The 19,504-nt window shown below is 33.3% G+C and overlaps 1 protein-coding gene across 2 annotated transcripts in view; it reads left to right on the forward strand.

Moving 5' to 3' along the window:
* Nucleotides 1–19,504, forward strand: part of LOC149795823 (E3 ubiquitin-protein ligase RNF14-like) — a 73,502-nt gene that overhangs the window by 45,225 nt on the left and 8,773 nt on the right. For both annotated transcript variants that reach the window (XM_089965721.1, XM_089965722.1), the window contains exons 10-12: nucleotides 1,899–2,045; nucleotides 7,906–8,108; nucleotides 14,536–14,737. In XM_089965721.1, the coding sequence (XP_089821847.1) occupies nucleotides 1,899–2,045; nucleotides 7,906–8,108; nucleotides 14,536–14,737 (552 nt within the window). The remainder of the gene's footprint in view (nucleotides 1–1,898; nucleotides 2,046–7,905; nucleotides 8,109–14,535; nucleotides 14,738–19,504) is intronic.

The raw sequence follows: 19,504 nt of genomic DNA on the forward strand, positions 1-19,504 counted from the left end.
AAATCTTTGTATCCATATACATCCCGAATGGATGGTTACACCAACAACCTTTTTCATTAAAAGACATTGTTTTATACCTAGTTTGTCCAATGTGAAAATTTGCTAATCAGACTTAAGAAAAGGGTCACTGTGTCAACCATCATTAAATCTTATTATGGCTACCCCTCCTGACTTAATGGTTGTTTTAATGTGGTTGAAACATTTCTTATGATATGAAATCCTCACAAAATGACTTCTAAGGCGATCTTTAAAATTTTGTTAGTACACATTCTCATGAACAAGTCATATTGAAAGGGGATTGTTATTTAAAGCACTTTAATATATAGTTGGTCCTCATTTAACGTAGTGACATTATTACAGGGTCAAACCAGTCTTTTGTCTGGGGTCCAGGGGCTACCAGAATGATGGGTCTGGGGTTATTATATATTAAATTCAGGTAGCCTAGTGGGTTACTATGTCCAACCTTAGCTTCAAAATACTTTACAAAGGCTTGGTTTGTTATTCTACAGCATAGCTACACAAGTAAGTTATTTAGTGTTGGGGGGCCCCGAGTGGCCGAGTGGTCTAAAGCGCTCTCTGTTATGGATCACTGCCATCTCACCTCTGTCTGTGTGAGTTCGAGTCTCAGGCTCGGCTAACGTTGGTACGCGAGAAAACCTGCCAGTAGCTTCTCGTGGGTCGGTGGTTCTTCCTGGGGTTTTCCAGGGTTCTTCCTCCACCAATTATACTGGCCGCCATGTATAGCCTATCCTGTGCTGAAAAAATGGCGCTAAACCCTACAACAACAACAACATTTAGTGTTGAGGCAGTCTGAGTAAAGTGCCATGCCCAAGGATACACCACTCTGACTTTTATATGTTACAGTAATGGCTAATGAACATGATAAAACAGATGGGTATGGATCAATTGTTATCAAACTCAGCTTTTGTGATATGTCTTAGAAAACCTTTAAATGGTGCCAGTTCCCAATTTTTTATCATAATAGCCTCAGAATACAGTAATTCAGCAAAATATTAGGTATGGATTTAACATTTACCTGTATCCTGACATTATCAGAGGAGGACTCAGTGATCTTCTATCCATAAGTTCAAAGTCAAAGACCACAACAAAAATATTTTGTACTGCACTTACCTTGTGAACATGTCAACTCAAACATAAATGAATTATTATTGCTACCAAATATGTTGTTTTTCTTTCTCAAAAATAGTTTTAATAGTTTCAGTACCCAGCAGTTAAAAATAACAAAAGGAAAGAAATGGACTACTTTTTGTGAAAATCCACACATTATTTTCTAGTGTCTGTCTTTCTAGGGTGTATATTAGACTTTGCATTTTAAAAGCCTAAAAGCATTCAAACTTGTTTAATGTATTAAAGTATTACTTTTGTTTCATTTGATACTTGCAATGTTTGGGGGTGGCATTACAAAAATTAACTTGAAGATGTTTACAGTTCACTTATATTTGATGATGAGAAAATATTTGCTCTTCTCCAAATGAAATTTTAGCACCTTTTTAGCTTGCAACCTAGATAATATGAAATAATTTTCCTACTTCCCATAATGCCAGATTAATGTGAATTCACTGTTTTTATCAGGTACCAATTTTAGTGGATTTCCTGTTTGTTTAAAAAAAAAAAATTTGAAGACCCACCTTACAATGATCCTTCTGAGACACTAGGATGACCCTTCACTTCATGATAAAATAATGATGAAAATGTCATTTATTGTCAAAAATCACAAAAGTAACTGAACTCATGGTTTCTGGGTTGGGCAGTATTCAATCTACATTGCATGGTGCAACATGACATGTTCCTTCTGGAGAACCGGTAAGCCTTGAGTCAGTATCTTTCTTGGTTAGTTGAGCTGCATCATTTACATTGGCAAACCTATTATTTTGCAGAAAGGCCTGGAAGTGATGGGAGACGTAGTATGGTGTCCACGATGTAAAAATCCTGTGATCATGGAACCTGAAGAACAGCTTTCGCTAGCTTGCTGTACAGCTTGTATGTTTTCCTTCTGTACAGAGTGCTTAGAATCATGGCATCAGGTATAATACTGCATGTAAAGAAGTTGTATACTCATGCTGGTGTAAAGTGTTTCTCTTTGTAGTTCACTGATACATGTGCATGTTCACACTCCATCTATCTGTATGTTCTCTTTCTCTACAGAATGCTTGCAATCCTAGTATCAAATATGCTAGATGTTAAATTACATGCAATCCTACACTAATGCCGATCAGGAGTATTTCTGGACATAGTTAATTGATAAACATTTAGATCGCTACTCAACTTGTATGTTCTTTCTTCTGTACAGAGAGGTCAGAATCCTGGCATAAAGAACACTACAAACTGAGATAGCATGCCATCCTTCAATCCTGCTAGTGTAGAGTGTTGTCAGATTCAGTTTAATAGTACATGTTTGCTCTACAAATTTGCTTGTCCTAATTTGGTACAAAGTTATTGTAATTCTGTATGTCCAATACATTACATGCTACGTGGATGGGCAATACAGTTTTTTTGTTCATGTAGAGTATGGCTAGTTGTACAGGTTGTTTATATTTTTTGTTGTTCATGCTGTATGTTCTTCTGAATGATGAAAATCCTTGCATTAGGTACAATATATGCTGTATAACTGTGCTGACAATAGTGAATTAATTGCTAAAGAAGAGTATTCCTGGATAAAGTTCAGTAATGCATTGTATACGTTCACTGTAATATATTTTTGTTCTGCTCATGGTACTACATGCAAAGAATATAGGCCATCATACAGTCAATTTGGATACTTTAGACTTTTACGTTCAATGGAAATCTGTAGCAAATATAGTACAGTTTTAACATGAATAAAAATTGTGATTTTAGACATTTTGTTGCTGAAAGTATAAATAATCCTAAGGTAAAAAGATGTTTTGAATCCATGTTCAGAACATTTTATGACTGCTATTTGGAAAGAATAAGCTCAGCATGACATGAATATTTTCATATGCATATAAATATGTGGGTATGAATTTTGAAAGAACAATCTTATGAAATCTGCTAGACATCCTTATCATTCAAAACCTGCTTGGCAGAAATAAATCATCTTGCAAAAAATTTTATAGAATGTTAGGGTTGTTCCATTAACACATACATGGGACCCAGGGAAGGCACTTTTAAGGTGGGCTACTCACATAGAGATGTAATCTAGAATTATCTAATCATTTTATTATGAACCCTGTGAAATCAAAGTACCCTGGCATATATTTTGAAAACCCTGCCTTCCCTGGGTACCATATATGTTTAAATGGAACTAGCCCTAACTTATCAGGTAATGATCTAGGTACAGTGTGACGTCACAATAACACGATAGCAGCTGCTGTCATCCATAGAACCTGACCCTGTTATAGACCAAACCATATTATAACCAACCAAGTCAGTTAAGTGATGAATATGATGCATTTTCCTAAATTATGGCGAGGAAGGTAGTAAAAATAGGCACAAAAATAAGTGATTCTGATTAAATGAAGGCAAACTAGTCTGAAAAACACTTGTATATAGACAACTTACATTTGTGTAGTACAATCCATAATCTGTTAAGTACTGGACTTGTATATAATAAATCCATGAATTCGAGTATAGATCACATGTTTTAATTTCATATATGTCTCACATCCTGTTAACAAGTATATATTACTACAAATGGTAGTCCTCGTTTTGATCTACATCCGATTGTCACTTAACAATTTGCTACATTTGTCACAAATAGCACTTGGCTGTAGCTGTTTACATGTTACATGTACATGTACTTAAATTGGCCTAGATTTTGGACAGCTGGAGACAGAAACCTCTTGCCGGGGCTAGCCAGGGTATGAGACTATTGATACGGAATTGAAAACTTGAACAAATTAAAAAGTTAAACAAAATCTCCACTCCATCTTCAGTTAACTTGATGGCATGTTATGCTGCCCTTGGTAGCCTCGTAAGCATACTCTTTTCCTGCAGAATTTGAACCTCTTATGGTACAATATTATGTTTCAGTCACTTTGGTAAATGCAACAATCTATCAGATTCCATTGCATTTTTTACAGTTTGGTGCCTGCTTACTTTGATGAAAAGTTATTTATTTTTATTGAAGATTTTAGTTGGCTTTCTTTGATGAATTGAGCATGTGTTATTGAAGTTACCAGTAAAGGACAGCTTTGGGGGACCAAACAGATGTATGTTTCTCACTGTGGCCGGCAACATCAAATAACTGTAGAACATCAATTGAGACTGATTTTTTTTATCTCATTTGCTTAGTATTTATACAGAAAGATCGATGCTTCAAAGGTGATCAGTCTTCTTTGAAGTTTCAGCAAAATTATTTTTTGTTGGGTATATTTTAAAAACAAAAGGAATTAGCTGTCATTTTGTCAATTGTAGCAGTTACTTTTCCTGCTTTCAAAAGTTGGTTGATTGTACCTAGTCCCGGTAACATAGATAGACCAACAAGTTGATCTCAGTTTTTGTTTGTGGTTTTTTATTATTGTTTTTGACTGTGTGTGTGTGTGTTTTTGTGACATTTCTGTTAGCAGAATAATACTGCCTTTCATGCATGCATCAGAATTTTTTTTGTAAAAAGGCCAACAGATGATGAATACACGTGTTCTGTTCTGATAGAGATTACTACAGAAAATATGAGTGTTCTGAAAGATTTAATTCAGTGAGCAAAAAGAAGAGGAATTTCACTTACCATCTACTCACAGAGGTCAGTCAAAATAAATATATTAATAACTAGCGTACAGCCAATTATCCGACAATATTTTGTCGGAAAGATCCAGATGATCTCCGCTACCAGAAATGTTTAAAAAACAAAGTACAGAGATCATTCAGCATACATTACTAAGGCCAGGTGCCAGAATAAGCGGATTATGATGTAACTATGCACTGTTGAGGTGGTTAGTCAATACAAACAATGAATTTGTGTATCTATCAATATATAAATTCCAGTGCATTTTATATCAAGTTTGCAGCTTTCTTCATGATGCCTCTGAATTTCTTCACTCCAAACCCAAGATATATATATACAAGTTTAAACAGCCAACAATGTCTGGGGGGGGGGGGGAATCACCAGATGGTATATTTTGTTGCCAGTAGGGAAAATAAATCGCAACTTTCAACATCAGCAAACCCCAGCATGATCCCTGAATAAACATTTTACACATTATTTTTCATAATTTTACAAAGAAAAAACTCTTTTCATGTACAAGATAAATACATGTATATAAAATTGCAGGAGCCATACAACATGATTTTTATATTAGAATTATCTCCTCCCCAAAAATGTTAATAAACTTTTTTAATGTTACTTTTTTGTACTTTTAAGAAAGAAAGAAAGAAAAACATTTCATATAGGAGAAAAGTACATATTCATGAAATTTCAAGAGCCACACCAAAACTGTGTTATATCCGAATTCGCATTATAATGGAGTGTGCTATATTGGGGTCACACTGTAGTTATTTTAGGAAACAAAACAAAGTACTACAGCATTCTACAAACTTCATAATACCATCTTGCTTGAAATATATTTTATAAATTTTTCAATTTCAGATTGCTTAGCTAAGACCGTATTGTCCTTCATAATCTTGTTAGAGAGCTGCTAGGTTGTATTAAAGGCTATTTTCTAAAAATAGACATTGCATGCAAAGACAAACAGACATCATGAGGTCTGCATTGTAATACACACTGTAATGTCACTCCTGTATTTCATCATCTGCTAACTGTGTGATACATATTGTGGTATGTATTGTGTCAGTACCATAGTATCATGATATGTTTTATAGAAGGCAATGCATAGTGCTACTAGCAACATTGTCATCCATAGCAACCATATGAATAACCAGTTTCTGACTTTTTCCCTAAAATAGCTGAACCAGTTTTGATTGTAGCTGTGAACATTTCTTATGAATACTTTATCTGGGTTGTGTTCAATGCAACTTTTATAGCAACCATTTAGAAATTTTATTGTTAGCTTCTTCAAAACTGGTGAGCTAATCTTGATCAAACTTGGTGGGAATGTTTCATTGGAAACATGCTGTCAAAATTTTTTATGGGTTGGTCCAACAGCAATGTTGTGACTTCCGTGGCAGTCAGATAGCAGTCCTATTTTCAACTACTCTAGAACAACTCATATGACATGTCCTGTTTATATTCAGTTGGCTTTGGGATGGTTTCCCTGGCAGAGGTATGACTTCAGTAACAGCTAATGGAAAACCTGCTTTTAGCACCAGAAAGGCTGAGACATGACATAGTAACAGTGTATTTAAGTTATACTTTGCCAGATTTGTGTGCAGGATATTCCCTAGATGTGATATGGCTTTCATTGAAACCATGTGGTAATCTTTTTATCTTCAAAATTCTTCTCTAGATTTCCTGCAGCAATTTTGATTACACATTGTATGTATAATTCATATTGCCAGAAAATTGTGTGAATTGTATTGCAAATACATAAAAGCTTATTTTCAGTTTGTTCAAAATGTCTGAAGATATTCTGATCATACTTGATAGAAATTGGGGTATACCAAGAGAATTAATGTTTGTAAGGTTTCCTCTAATAATAATGTGGCTTCCATAGCAACAAAGTGAAATAAAGGATTTTAACTGATTTTAGCTGAGCCAGTTTTATAAAATCTGGTGGGAATGATTCTTAATACATACTGTAACTGTCGTGACTCGTACCCGAAAACAAGGTTGTAACTTCTATAGCAGCCAGGTATAAAACCTAGGACATGCCGTGCCAGAATTGTGCCTGTAGTGGACTCATTAATAGTTGCATGGCTTCTGTAGTAACCAGGTGTAAAACTTACAATTGATAATTAGCTCCATATATATATATATATATATATATATATACTTCTGATCATTAAATAAATTTCTCTCCAAAACAATCTGTCACCATATCAGACCAAATATGATCACTGAAGTCTGAACATGAATAACTTTCATATTCATATAAAAGGTGTCATACATTATCTAGTTCAGCTGAAGTTAAATACGCTACCACCATTTTCAGACAGATAGCTGGAAATTATCCTCATAAGGGTGCCTCTCAACCCAAGTGACCTGCCTTATACATCCAGGCACCCTACATATTGACATTTGGTGGGACATACTAGGGTCCCCTTGTTCTTCTGTCCATAACAGTTTTGTTTGCTTTCAGCACCTGAACCTTTGAGATATTTTGTAAAACTTGGTATGTTTTGTATCAAGGCTAGAGTTTTCTGATCTGCATTGTAAGAGTTAGCTGCAGTTTTACTACAAATTATTTCTCTCCAGCCATCACCCTTTTGTTCAATTAATATCTCTTAACCAAACATTTTCATGAAACTTGGTATGCATTTTCATTATATCAATAGTTTGTCTCCCAGGATGTGGATTTGTCAGAGTAGGACCCTTCTCCCCATTCTTTGAAATATATTTTCTCATTTATATCTTGCATTCATGGGGGAGAGGGTATTCTGTAAGCACTCACTTAGTGACAGATCTACATGATACTACATTAGCCCTCTTTAGACCAGGTGTGATATCAAGTTTTATTACATACCCTTTTAATCTTACACAGATGTTCAGTCCATATTTCTATATCACACACCCAATCTGCAAATCAATATGCACTGAATCAGACTTTTATAAAACCCAAATTGCTTTGAACTCTATTCATATTGTGTAGAAAAAAAAATGTTTGGAAAGCATGAAGAGAGAGTAATAAATACAAAATTACAATCATATTTTGTTCCAAGTCAATGGGAAAGAACACTTTTCATATGCCATATGAATATGTATTCTTTTAACTTGTTTTGTGGGAACCTTGTTTAAAAAGATTTTTAATAAGTAATATTTTGATCAACTCTAGTTATGCACGTGCAGGGACAATAATCTGTTGTATGTAACAGGGTGAGGATTGCAAGACCAAGTTGCAGATGCTAGAAGATGCCAGGAGAAAAACGGAAGAAAGGAAAAACCAAAAAGAAGAAGATGCACAGGAACGTAGAAGAAAGTTGAAACTGTTGGCAGAAGAACATGAAAACCAGATTTATATTGAGACAAAAACCAAAAGATGTCCAACCTGTATGGCACCCATTGTTAAGATATCAGGGTAGGTAAACAATATATATATATATATATATATATATATATATATATATATATATATATATATATATATATATATATATATGAACTACATTATCAAGCAGTGTATGATTATGGTGATCAGGAGTCACATATTTCTTAATGGTAAAATGACCAGCCAGCTGTCCAGACAGACTGCATAACTAGTCAGCCAGCTGACAAATCGACCAGAAAAACCAGTCCAATGAGATTCATAGCAAACTTGCATTACTAATTGGAGCTGTCCAACTGACCCAAACCAAATGTGTCAGACAAGCATTCTACAATGTAATCACTACAGACTGTATATCCAATGGATAAAATCATTATACTTCAACATCATTTCTTCTTTGAAAAGATTCACCCTTACTTTACGAATATTAGCCTGCTGCCTCATGAATCCAGCCATACTAAAAGACAAAAGTCTTCTTTTCCTTGCTACTTCAAATAGACAAAGGACAATAACTCTAGCCCATTACTTTCCCTTGGCACTACCAAGTGTTGCTAATTTTAGCTTTGCTGCTGTACTGGTCACATTGTATAATTTATACTCTGACAATATAAGCTGGTTTTGTGTTCTAATTGGCCCCTCCAATGTTCCTTTTGGATCTGTTGTGAGGATGTATCAGTCTGCTGCAGGTTTTATACATTATTTTTACAAATGCTGCCAAATTTGAGTTATTTTGTAAACTTTTGAGACTTCATCTTTTTAAGACTCCATCCTACCATGCTATCATTGACCTCCTACAACATCACGAGTTAGCATGACTGTGACTCATTTTTGCTTACAGCATTCATAATGGAACATTTGTAGCAAGTTCTAAGGTATGCATTGTAAATTTGTGCTTGGTTTCTTCTTATTTGTTGTTGTTTTGATACAATTTTGATATACTTGTTAAACTAAGCATTTTACGTAAGTTCATGGCCACAGGTTTCTAATAAGATCCTCTTCATTTTCCATTAGTGAAACCATCAAGCTTTTACAATGTCATAAAAAGTGGAGAACTTTATTTTAAATCCTGCCCAGGTATGGTTAGACTCCATGAAAAAGGATGAATTGCACCAGCTTACCAGAAAATATGATCTTTCTGAGGCAAAGGCTTCTTCAACAAAGCAAGATTAAAAATTATTTTGGTCCAGTATTGAGTAGAAAAAAATGTTTTGGATAAATTTGCTTTGGATTTGGTTAGTAAGTCACTATGCGGCTCCAACTTGCAGCTTACAGAATTGAAAATAAAATAAAAGAATGAAATTGAGTTCAGAGAGCTTGAGCTTCAAAAATGACAAAAAGAAGAAAGACAAATGCAGTTAGAGAAAGATGAAAGAGAGAGGAAAATGCAGTTGCAGGGAGAAAGAGAAAAGGAAGAAAGGAAATATCAATTTCGATTAAAGGAATTAGAGCTAGCAAGTGAAACACAATCCTCCACCTTACAAATTTAAGTTCTGATGTTACTAACAATGTTAAGTTAGTATCCCCCCTTTAAAGAAAAAGCCAGTGAAATGCAATCCTTACAAATTCAAGTTTTGATGTTACTAAGAATGTTAGGTTAGTATCCCCTTTTAAGAAAAAGAAAGTGAAATGCAATCCTTACAAATTCAAGTTTTGATGTTACTAATAATGTTAGGTTAGTATCTCCCCTTTAAAGAAAAAGCAAGTGAAATGCAGTCCTTACAAATTCAAGTTTAAATGTTACTAAGAATACTAGGTTAGTATCCTCCCCCCCCCCCCGCTTTTTTAAAAAGAAAAAGCAAGTGAAATGCAATCCCCCACCTTACCAATTCAAGTTTTGATGTTACTAAGAATGTTAGTTTAGTATCCTGTTTTAAAGAAAAAGCAGTAGATAAGTATTTCCCTCATTTTGAACAAAGTTGCTGAAACTTTGAAATGGCCAAGAGAGTATTGGACTTGTATAATTATAAAGTGCACTTTTTGGCAAAGCTCATGATATCTACATTTCCCTGTCAGTACAGTAAAGTGCTGATTATGATTTGGTTGAGGAATGTATCTTGAAGGGATATGAGTTGGTACCTGAGGCTTATTGACAAAAGCTTAGGAAGTATATAAAAGAAACTGGACAGATTCATACTGAAATTGCAAGAGAAAAAGAGCAGTTATTTGATAGGTGGTGCATCGCAAAGAAAGTTGGTTAAAATTATGAAACTCTCATCATCTCATATTAGTTGAAGAACTGAAAATTTGCATCCATAGTAACATTAGGACTTACCTTGATGAACACAAGGTAAAAACTTTACAAAATGAGTATTACTTACCTCATAAAGTTTCTTTTGTTATTGGAAGACCTACTCTTCCCCTCAGCAATCTTCTGGTAAAAACATATTTCAGCCTAATGTGGCACAACTTTTAGCATTCAAGTTTCTGATAAAATTGATCAGGAGTCCTTATCTCTTTCTATGTTTACCTATTGCAAAGAAGAAAGGGCACATTGGTTCTGATTGTTACAAATTGTACAATCACCAACAGATTCAAAACAGACCTATTTTAAATGTTCTTATTTTTAAGAGGTCATGGTCATGTTCATATATTGACAGCAATACATTTGTGGGGTCAAACAAACCCCAATTTGATTTTATTATGGAGAGTTATGAACCATTCATGTTGAAGGGTTCTATGTGATTCATGAGTGATTCTGCCAATCCTATCCTTATTAAAATTTTAAGGGACACAGGAGCTTCTCAGAGTCTTTTATTATCAGGTAATTTGTCTTTTTTCCAAGAAGTTTTCTGAAATTAGAGTGTTTTTATTGAGGGAGGGAGTAGAAAGAAGCTTTGTTAATGTTCCTCTCCATTGTGAAAATTTGTCATTAGACTTTGTCTGAGGGTCCATGACATAACAGTGTCATCTTTACCCATCAATGGTATTAATTTATTAATAGACTGTGACCTAGCTAGATAAAGTTGCAGTTAATCCACTTGTAACTGACAAGCTTTGTTTCAAGCAGAAAGTTGATCCTATTGAAAAATAAATCCCTGATTTATACACAGCTTGTGCAGTTACTAGAGCTATGGCAAAGAAAGCTCTTGAGAATCATGTTGATCAGGAAAGTATTCCTTTATGTGACACATGTATTGGTCAGGCTTTTGATTAGAGCATTTTCACTCATCCTTTTGATCACTCAAAGGGTATTGATCAATGATCCTCATTTTTCTACTCCTACTCCTTAATCTAATCAGTTACAAATGACAGCCACTGTCTTTTCTAACAGAAAAAAAGACCCTGAGATATCTAGTTTGTTTCAGAAGGCTATTAGAGAAACTGAAGCCAGAAGAGTAGCTGTTCGTTATTTTGTTAAAAATTGAGTCCTTATGGAAAAATGGAGACCACCTGAGGTACCTGCTGGTGACGAGTGGTTGGTAAACTATGAAATTGTAGTTCCAGTGTTGTATAGACAGGAAATTCTTAGTCTAGCCCATGAAACTCCCTCGACTGTTCATTTTGGGATCAATAAGACTTATACAAGATCTTGAATCACTTTTATTGGCTAAAAATTAAAAGTGACATTTGTAAATGATGTAGATTTTGTCACATTTGTCAGATGGTAGGAAAACCCAATCAGAAGATACCTAAGGCTCATCTGCAACCTATTCCAGCATTTGACAAGCCATTTAGCAGAATAATGTTAGACTGTGTCAGTACCATACCTAAGACCAACTCAGGCAGCCAATTCTTGTTCACAATAATGTGTGTCTGCAAGATTCCCAGAGACAATTCATTTGAGGAATATTAAAACTAAAAGAATAGTAAAAGATTGATGAAGTTTATTACACAGTTTGGCCTTCCCAAATCTGTCCAAGGGTCACATTTTATGTCTAGAATTTTCCAGCAAGTTAAGCATGAATGAGGCATCCAACAATTCAAGTATTCTGCCTATCACCCTGAAAGCCAAGAGGCTTCAGAAAGATTTCATCAAACTGAAAAATATGATTCAATCATATTGTTTTGATACTGAAAAAGATTAGGATGAAGGTGTTCATTTACTGTTTTTTGCTGTTAGGGAATCAGTTCAAGAATCTTTAGGATTCAGTCCCTTTGGACTAGTTTTTGGACATACTGTACGTGGACCATTGAATTTATTAAAAGAGAAACTTCTTTCAAATGAAGGTAAAGAAAAATTAATGTTCCAGTTTTAAATACAACTTGTCAAAGACTCGTGAGGTTGCTAGAATTAATCTGCACTCTACTCAGCCAAAAACTAAATTAAGGTATGACAAAAATATATAGCAAGATAGTTTTCAGCCTGGTAATAGAGTTCTGGCCTTTTGCCCATACCATAAAATCCTCATCAGGCTAAATACATTTGTCCTTATATAGTTGAAAAGAAAGTGAGTGATGGACTTTATCAATATAAAGTGATGCCTTTTGGGATCATGAATGGTTCACTATGTACTTTTCAACAGTTAACGAACATCATTACATCTGGACTAGATAATTGTGATGCTTTTATTGATGATGTCATCATTTACAACACCTGGAAAGATCCCTTAGAGACAATTCAGAAGTTCATTGATAGGCTCCCTGATGCAAATTTGACATTTTATTTATCAAAAATAAAGAGTTTTGTTGTGCTTGTGTTAAATTTTTATGACATAACATGGGATATGAACAAGTTAAGCTAATAAATGCTGAAGTCAAGACTATCTTTGAATTCCTTGCCTATCAGTAAAAAGCACCTGATGTGAATTTTGGTATGGCTGGATACTATTGGAAAATTTGCTCCAATTTTTCCATAATTGCTGAACCCCTGACAAATTTATTAACAAAAATGAAGTTTCTTTGGTCTGAAAAATGTCAGGAGGCTTTTGATAAGTTATAGGCCATACCTAAGAGTGCACCAGTTCTTTCAGCTCCAAATTTCAGTCAATCATTTAAAATGTCTGTTGATGCAAGTAATGGTGGGGTTGGAGCAGTACTGATTCAAGAAGACAAAAATGGTTTAGGTCACCCAGTGTATTATTTTTCTAAGAAATTAAATAAGCACTGGAGAAATTATTCCACAATGAAGAAGTAATGTTTGGCTTTGATATAGGCTTTGTAACACTATGAAGTGTACATTAGTTTGTCTCCTTCGCCACTTATTGTGTTTAGTGATCACAACCCCCTTACTTTCACTGGCAAGATGAAAAACAAAAATCAGAGATTATTAAGGTCGAGTCTGATGTTACAGGAATTCAGTATTAACATCAGGCACATCAGGTGAAAAGACAATCTAATAGCAGATGCACTTTCACATCTATAGGAATATTATTACATTGTTCACATATACTTTGTGTCATTCTTAAGATTTCATCTTAAGCAACTTTTTATCACATGTATATTTGACTAATAGTAAATAGAAGCATTATTAAATAAATCTTTTTCTTTATTGAGGTATGTGTTATGCATATTTGATTTGCATTGTTTGTTTTGTTTTCTTTCTTTTTTTTCATTATATGCTATTGTAATATAACATTTTGTCTTGGCCTTGACCTTGTCCAAAATCAAGTTAATTTTCTACTTGGCCTGTATCATAAAATATTATATATGTGTATGGGTTTAATATTAGGATCGTTATTAAGTGAACGAAACATATTTATTTGGATTTGGGTCTCGGTGATTGGAATTCCCCAATAAATATACCTGGCCCACCTGATATATTCCACATCCTATATTATAATTTTAGTAACAAACCTTCTAACTGTAAATAAGATTTTATTTTTGTTAACATTAAGAAGTTTGTAGAAGGTCTTGTCCATGAAGTAATAATTTGGTTTGTTTTAGAAAATGCTAATTGTGACCTGAGGTAAAGTAGAAGACTATATATTCTTGACTCTGGAAACATCTTTATTTGTGCTTTAAGAACTTAGCAGAAACAGTTGTATTATTGTTGTGTCCAGAAATTCATTTGTGCTGGAATTTCATTTATTCAGATTATTTAATTCAAGTTATTCTTCTCTGCAAATACAGAGTGCTCTTCAGAACAACATTCATTGGTAATAGAGACTTGAATTTACACTGAAATTTAAAATAAGGATTTAATTCTTGGATTGTATTATTTTGATCCAAAAAAAGACTGTTGGTACATCATCAAGACACTGGCCACCACAGACATATCATCATTGTATTTAATTTGGATTTCCACTAAAGTTTATTAAGAACTTTAATCTTTAGGACTTGTGTCTGTAATACTAGGATTATTTGGGATTTCAGATACAATACTGCTCTATTTTTTACATTTTCACTTTATATTCACAGGCAATGAATTATTTTTTGAATTTTGCTTGTTGCTTCTCACTCTTTTATGTTACTTATTTTAAGATCATAGAGTCATAATAATATTAATGATAACATATTTGTTAAATATATAATTACAATAAACATGCAGTATCTGAGGTATGCATTTTTATTCTCCCATCAGGTGTAACAAGGTGATCTGCACCAATTGTATGAGTCCATTATGCTGGGTCTGTGAGACAAAGATTAGTGGCTATGATCATTTCATTGACAATATCCGCTGCTCAACTTTCTCTTTAACTGATGCTGATGATCCTGATGTTAATCTGTATCCTAGGATGCAGCCAGTACAGCCAGCTAGACTCCCAAGAATTGTTCATAAGGCGGTAGGTTTACAAGTTGAAAACGGGCTGCACAAATATGTTTCATTAATTGTGTATTTTAGGTTTAGTAATGTAATAATTGTTGTGAAAAGAAAATTTTGACAAGTCTATATGTGGTATAATAATGATCATCTGCATGCTGTTCTCGCAAGCATTTAATAAATTAGTAAAACAAAATTTAATCACAACAGTGGAGAGTGATATAATGAAATTGAACTGAATTTTATTAGATTATATGATAGATTGGATGATATTTTATTAGATTATATGATAGATTGGACGATATGAAATACTAACCAATGAAATTTTGAGTTTGTTCATCAATAATTGCAGCAAGAAGAAGTAATATATTTTAAAAAATGACTGAGATGTTTAACATTGCCACCCCACAAAAAATTAATAAGGTATCCCTTTCGATTGATGACACACTTTAGGATGAAAATGATATTTGGGGTGGATGCCAAATATATGAAAATTATTTCTGTGGAAGATAAAATGAGATCATAAGAAAATATTTTACCCAAAGTTTGTGGTCATTATGGAGTGACATTCACTTCAAACAGGTGTTTCCTTTACCAGGTCTGGAAATAACAATCATCCAGATGATTGGTTATGCAAGAAAATACTGTCCATAGATTCTGGTAATTTATATTTTATTGTATTTTCTTCCACAATTTGCATCTTGGCTAAACCTAATTGAAGTTTGAACCACTTTATGTTACACTGGCTTACATTTGTGGACCACAGGGCTCCTATTTGCTTTAAGATACATTAATTGCACAATCATTAAAGAAGAAGAAAGCAAGATTGATTTTGATAGGAAAGTTCAACAAGATACTCTTAGTAATTATTAGTGAACATTTTTTTTCAAATCAGTAAATCATTGAACTTGGAGTCAGCTGATAACCAAAAAAACTAAAAATTAATATCAAAATTTGTTTAAGCATAGTTAAGCATAATTGTTTATTAATAAATTCACTGCTTATCTGAACAAAAACATTTAAAAATAAATTTCACTTCCCAGTTGTTACCATGGCCATGGCAGTTAAAAACTTAGCAATTCTTTGGACTGATCATCACAGTGATAAAGGTTAGAAGAGAATTGCTACAAAATTCAGCACTATTTAATCCAAGTCAAACTCAACTAAATGTTAACATATCTGGTTGATTCCACTGTATTGGGATACACTGACATCCCCATCCAGGCAGATTCATGGCGAAATACACCCAGACTGTTGAAGCAATCACGCACTAATCACTGTATTGGAAAGATGACATGGAAGCATGGTTGAACTATAAGCATTTCAACTAATGTAATAATTGAACATCATATTTTATAGGATTCATGAAGCCAATAAACTTCAAAATTTATTACACTCTACTTGAAGCTAAAGTCTATATGTAATCAATTTTCGCAGTTCATAAATCCTATAAAACATGAAGATCAGTTCATATACAGTGAAGCCCATCAAAACCAAAACACCTTGGAATTAGTGGGAGGGGGTAGTTTACTGATGTTATTCAAATCTTTAAAGGTTTTTCTAGCGCTTATGTGATTACAATATATGTAATTTATGAGTGCATCAGTGGCTGTGTGTGTAAGAGTGCACAAAATTAAGAAGGCTATTAGTTTTTAAATTAATAAGTGTATTAATGACAAAATAGAAGAACAATGTATGTAATGAGAGAAAATCACATCCTGTCATATAAATAAATAAATACATTATTCCACAAGGAAATACAGTCCTCGTCACAAGAAATATTGGAGGAATGAGTTCTTGCATAACTTTATTACAGGCACATTTGAGTTATAAATGATTGCTTGAATACTCTGTATAGTTCATAATGTTCACAGTTCAAGAGCATGGCTTGGAGCATTGTCTGTTGTTTCTAGTATTCTTTTGCTAACCGTAATTAATAAGCATAATTAATCTTTTCTAGCTTGTATCAGAAATTTAGCAGCTTCGATATATTTCAATGTTTGCATTTGAGTTTATTTTGATGTTGGGCTTTTAAGCATAAAAATTTAAATTTAGGATTAAAATATATTTTGGTATTCATGGTTGAGGGTTTCAGTTTACTATAAAATATTATACTAAAGAAGGAAAATTCAGGACGTAAAAATGTTGGTCTTGATTGGATTCCATTTTAATGAGGTTTTAGTTTTAAGGAGCTTCACTGCACATGTATTTATAGATATTTATAAAAATAACAAAATCTCAAGAAAAAATAGCAGAGCTGTATTTTGACAGTCGCTTTTGGATATTATCAAAGAACATAGAAGGATGCATGAATACATAATTAGTTGCTTTCTGGTGTTATGAACTAATAACTTCTTCTTTTCTGCATCATATGATCTTAACCAATTAAAATGCTACAAATTGTAAATAAAAATGAATACAGATGGTTCGTGGTAACAGTAGCTGTAAACTAAAGAAATTAATGTCACCATAATATATCATAAAAGTAAAACGTTTTATGTCTCTTGAGACCCTTCAGGTACAGTAAATTCATCTGTATTTGCATGTATTCATTTATGTCTCATTGAGATTCCTCAAGTACACTAAATTCACTTATATTTGTTCATATTTTTACCGCTTTGAGAGTCTTCAAGTACGGTAAATTCATCTATATGAGAATGTTTTATGCATCTTTGACACTCCTCTTGTACAGTAAATTCACTTATATTTGTACATGTTCATTTGTTTTGTTGAGACTCCTGAGGTAAAGCAAATTCACTTTTATTTCTATGTATTCATTTTTGGTTCTTTGAGACTCTTCAGGTACAGAAAAAGTCTTTTATAATCATATGTATTCATTTATGTGGCTCATTTACCACATCCCCATTACTTTCTGATGCAAGTCAAATAACTTTGATGGCCTCAGACGTAGCCCTTGTGATACTTTATAAGTTGGTCGGGGGGGGGGGGGGGGGCAGGTGAACATTCAGCTACATGTAGAAGAATAGGTTTTTTTTAAATGATAGGTGTTGAAAATAACACCCAATGCCATTTCATTGATGAGTGAAATACCTGCACCTGTAATTGATATTTGTTATTCATTGTTATTCATGCAGCTTTATAAGATAAAATAGAAGAAATCATTTGGTTTAAATAGCCAGAAACCATTCTTCTTGTTGTTTTTAGTGATATTTGATCTTGTCATTGTAACATCAGTGAAGTTATGACATGATAGCATGGGCTTGAGGGCACTTCAAAATGGACACGTTTTACATCTGAGGTTTTTTTTGTAGCATACAGTGGAAAAAGTCCAGGATATTCCAACTGTTATATGACATTTTTCAGTATTTATATTTGTGGATTGGGGAAGAGTGTTAACATTTTATGGAAGAATAATTCATTTTTTGGCTCAATAAATGTTTTTTTATATAGAATTAGTCACATATTCCATGAGAACTGGGTATTGTTATGACTAATAGGGCTTAAACTAAGTAGCAGAAAGAGCATAAACCAATATAATTTAATTCCCTAGAACAGAAAGTGATAATTAATAAAAGAACTTAATTAAATCCCCAAAAGTCCTACAAATTCTATCAGAAATCCAAAGGTATAGAGTATTCGGAATTAATTCTGATCTTGAAAGTGCTTATGTACCAATGCCTGGAATAATGTTTATGTACTAAAAGTCTTGATTTAACATAGTGATACAATCGAAAATGTTCTTGAATGAGTTCAAAATAATCCCAAAATAATGACATAGTCTGAAATGTATTGATGAGCACATTTATAGTTCAAATGAATCAATTAGATAAATTAATCCTCTAAGATTTTAAATGTACTAAACTAAAATTGATTCCTCTATAGACTGATTATAAGATAGGAATAAATAATTTCTGTTTTCTTGTCCCTTATATACCTAAGTCACATTAAGAGGACCAGGATAAGGGTTGAACGTCCATGTCTACAACATTCTAAGTTGTGACAATGTCTGCTTTTTTACTAACACTTTAGTAAAAAGATGGCAAACAGCATGTACACAGATTTTTCCCAGGGGAAAACTTGTGTTCTGTACTCAGATCTAAGTAAGCATGTTTACATTCAAGTGATATTGATCTCAAATTATAATTAAAATCATAGACAAGAATCAGCTATGTAATATGTTGCTTACTTGCAACAAGACATTAGTCATGTAGGCCCAACTCCTACCCTTCGTTATGGACAATGGTCAATCACACAGTATAATTTAAATATAAACAACATATTGTTATGTATATTTAATTTGTATTTGTTTCTTTATCTCCATCATTATGGCTTATGTAAAATTGTAATTTGGTAGATGACCAAAATCAAGTTCATTTTCTACCGGACCAGAAGCATTGATTTTTTTGTAAGCAGCATAAATATTATGATCATTATCTTAATTTGTTTCAAGGACGTTAGTTTTCTGACATAGTTGGATCTGTTGTATGTGATGTTTATCACTTTCTTTATTATAATTTTAAAATCAGATTTCATTTTTTTTACAGACTTGGCTCTGACCTCAGAATCTTCTAAACTTGAAGTTTCCATTAAGTTAATAGTATTTTCAGTAAATTCTATTTGTGACCTAGGTCAGGCAGAAAACTATATTGTTATGTATATTTAATTCTGCATTGCTTGTGATGTTCTTTCGTTCATTATATGCTATGGATCATCATTATTTTGGACTTGAGCATGTCCAAAATTAGGTTCATTTTCTACCTGACCTGAATCATTGATTTTGGTTTTGTAAACATCTATTTTCGATCTGAGTCCGAGGCCACATTTTATA

Source organism: Sinohyriopsis cumingii, chromosome 7 (assembly GCF_028554795.1).
Source record: "Sinohyriopsis cumingii isolate HCF-2022 chromosome 7, ASM2855479v2, whole genome shotgun sequence".
Taxonomy (NCBI): Eukaryota; Metazoa; Mollusca; class Bivalvia; order Unionida; family Unionidae; genus Sinohyriopsis; species Sinohyriopsis cumingii.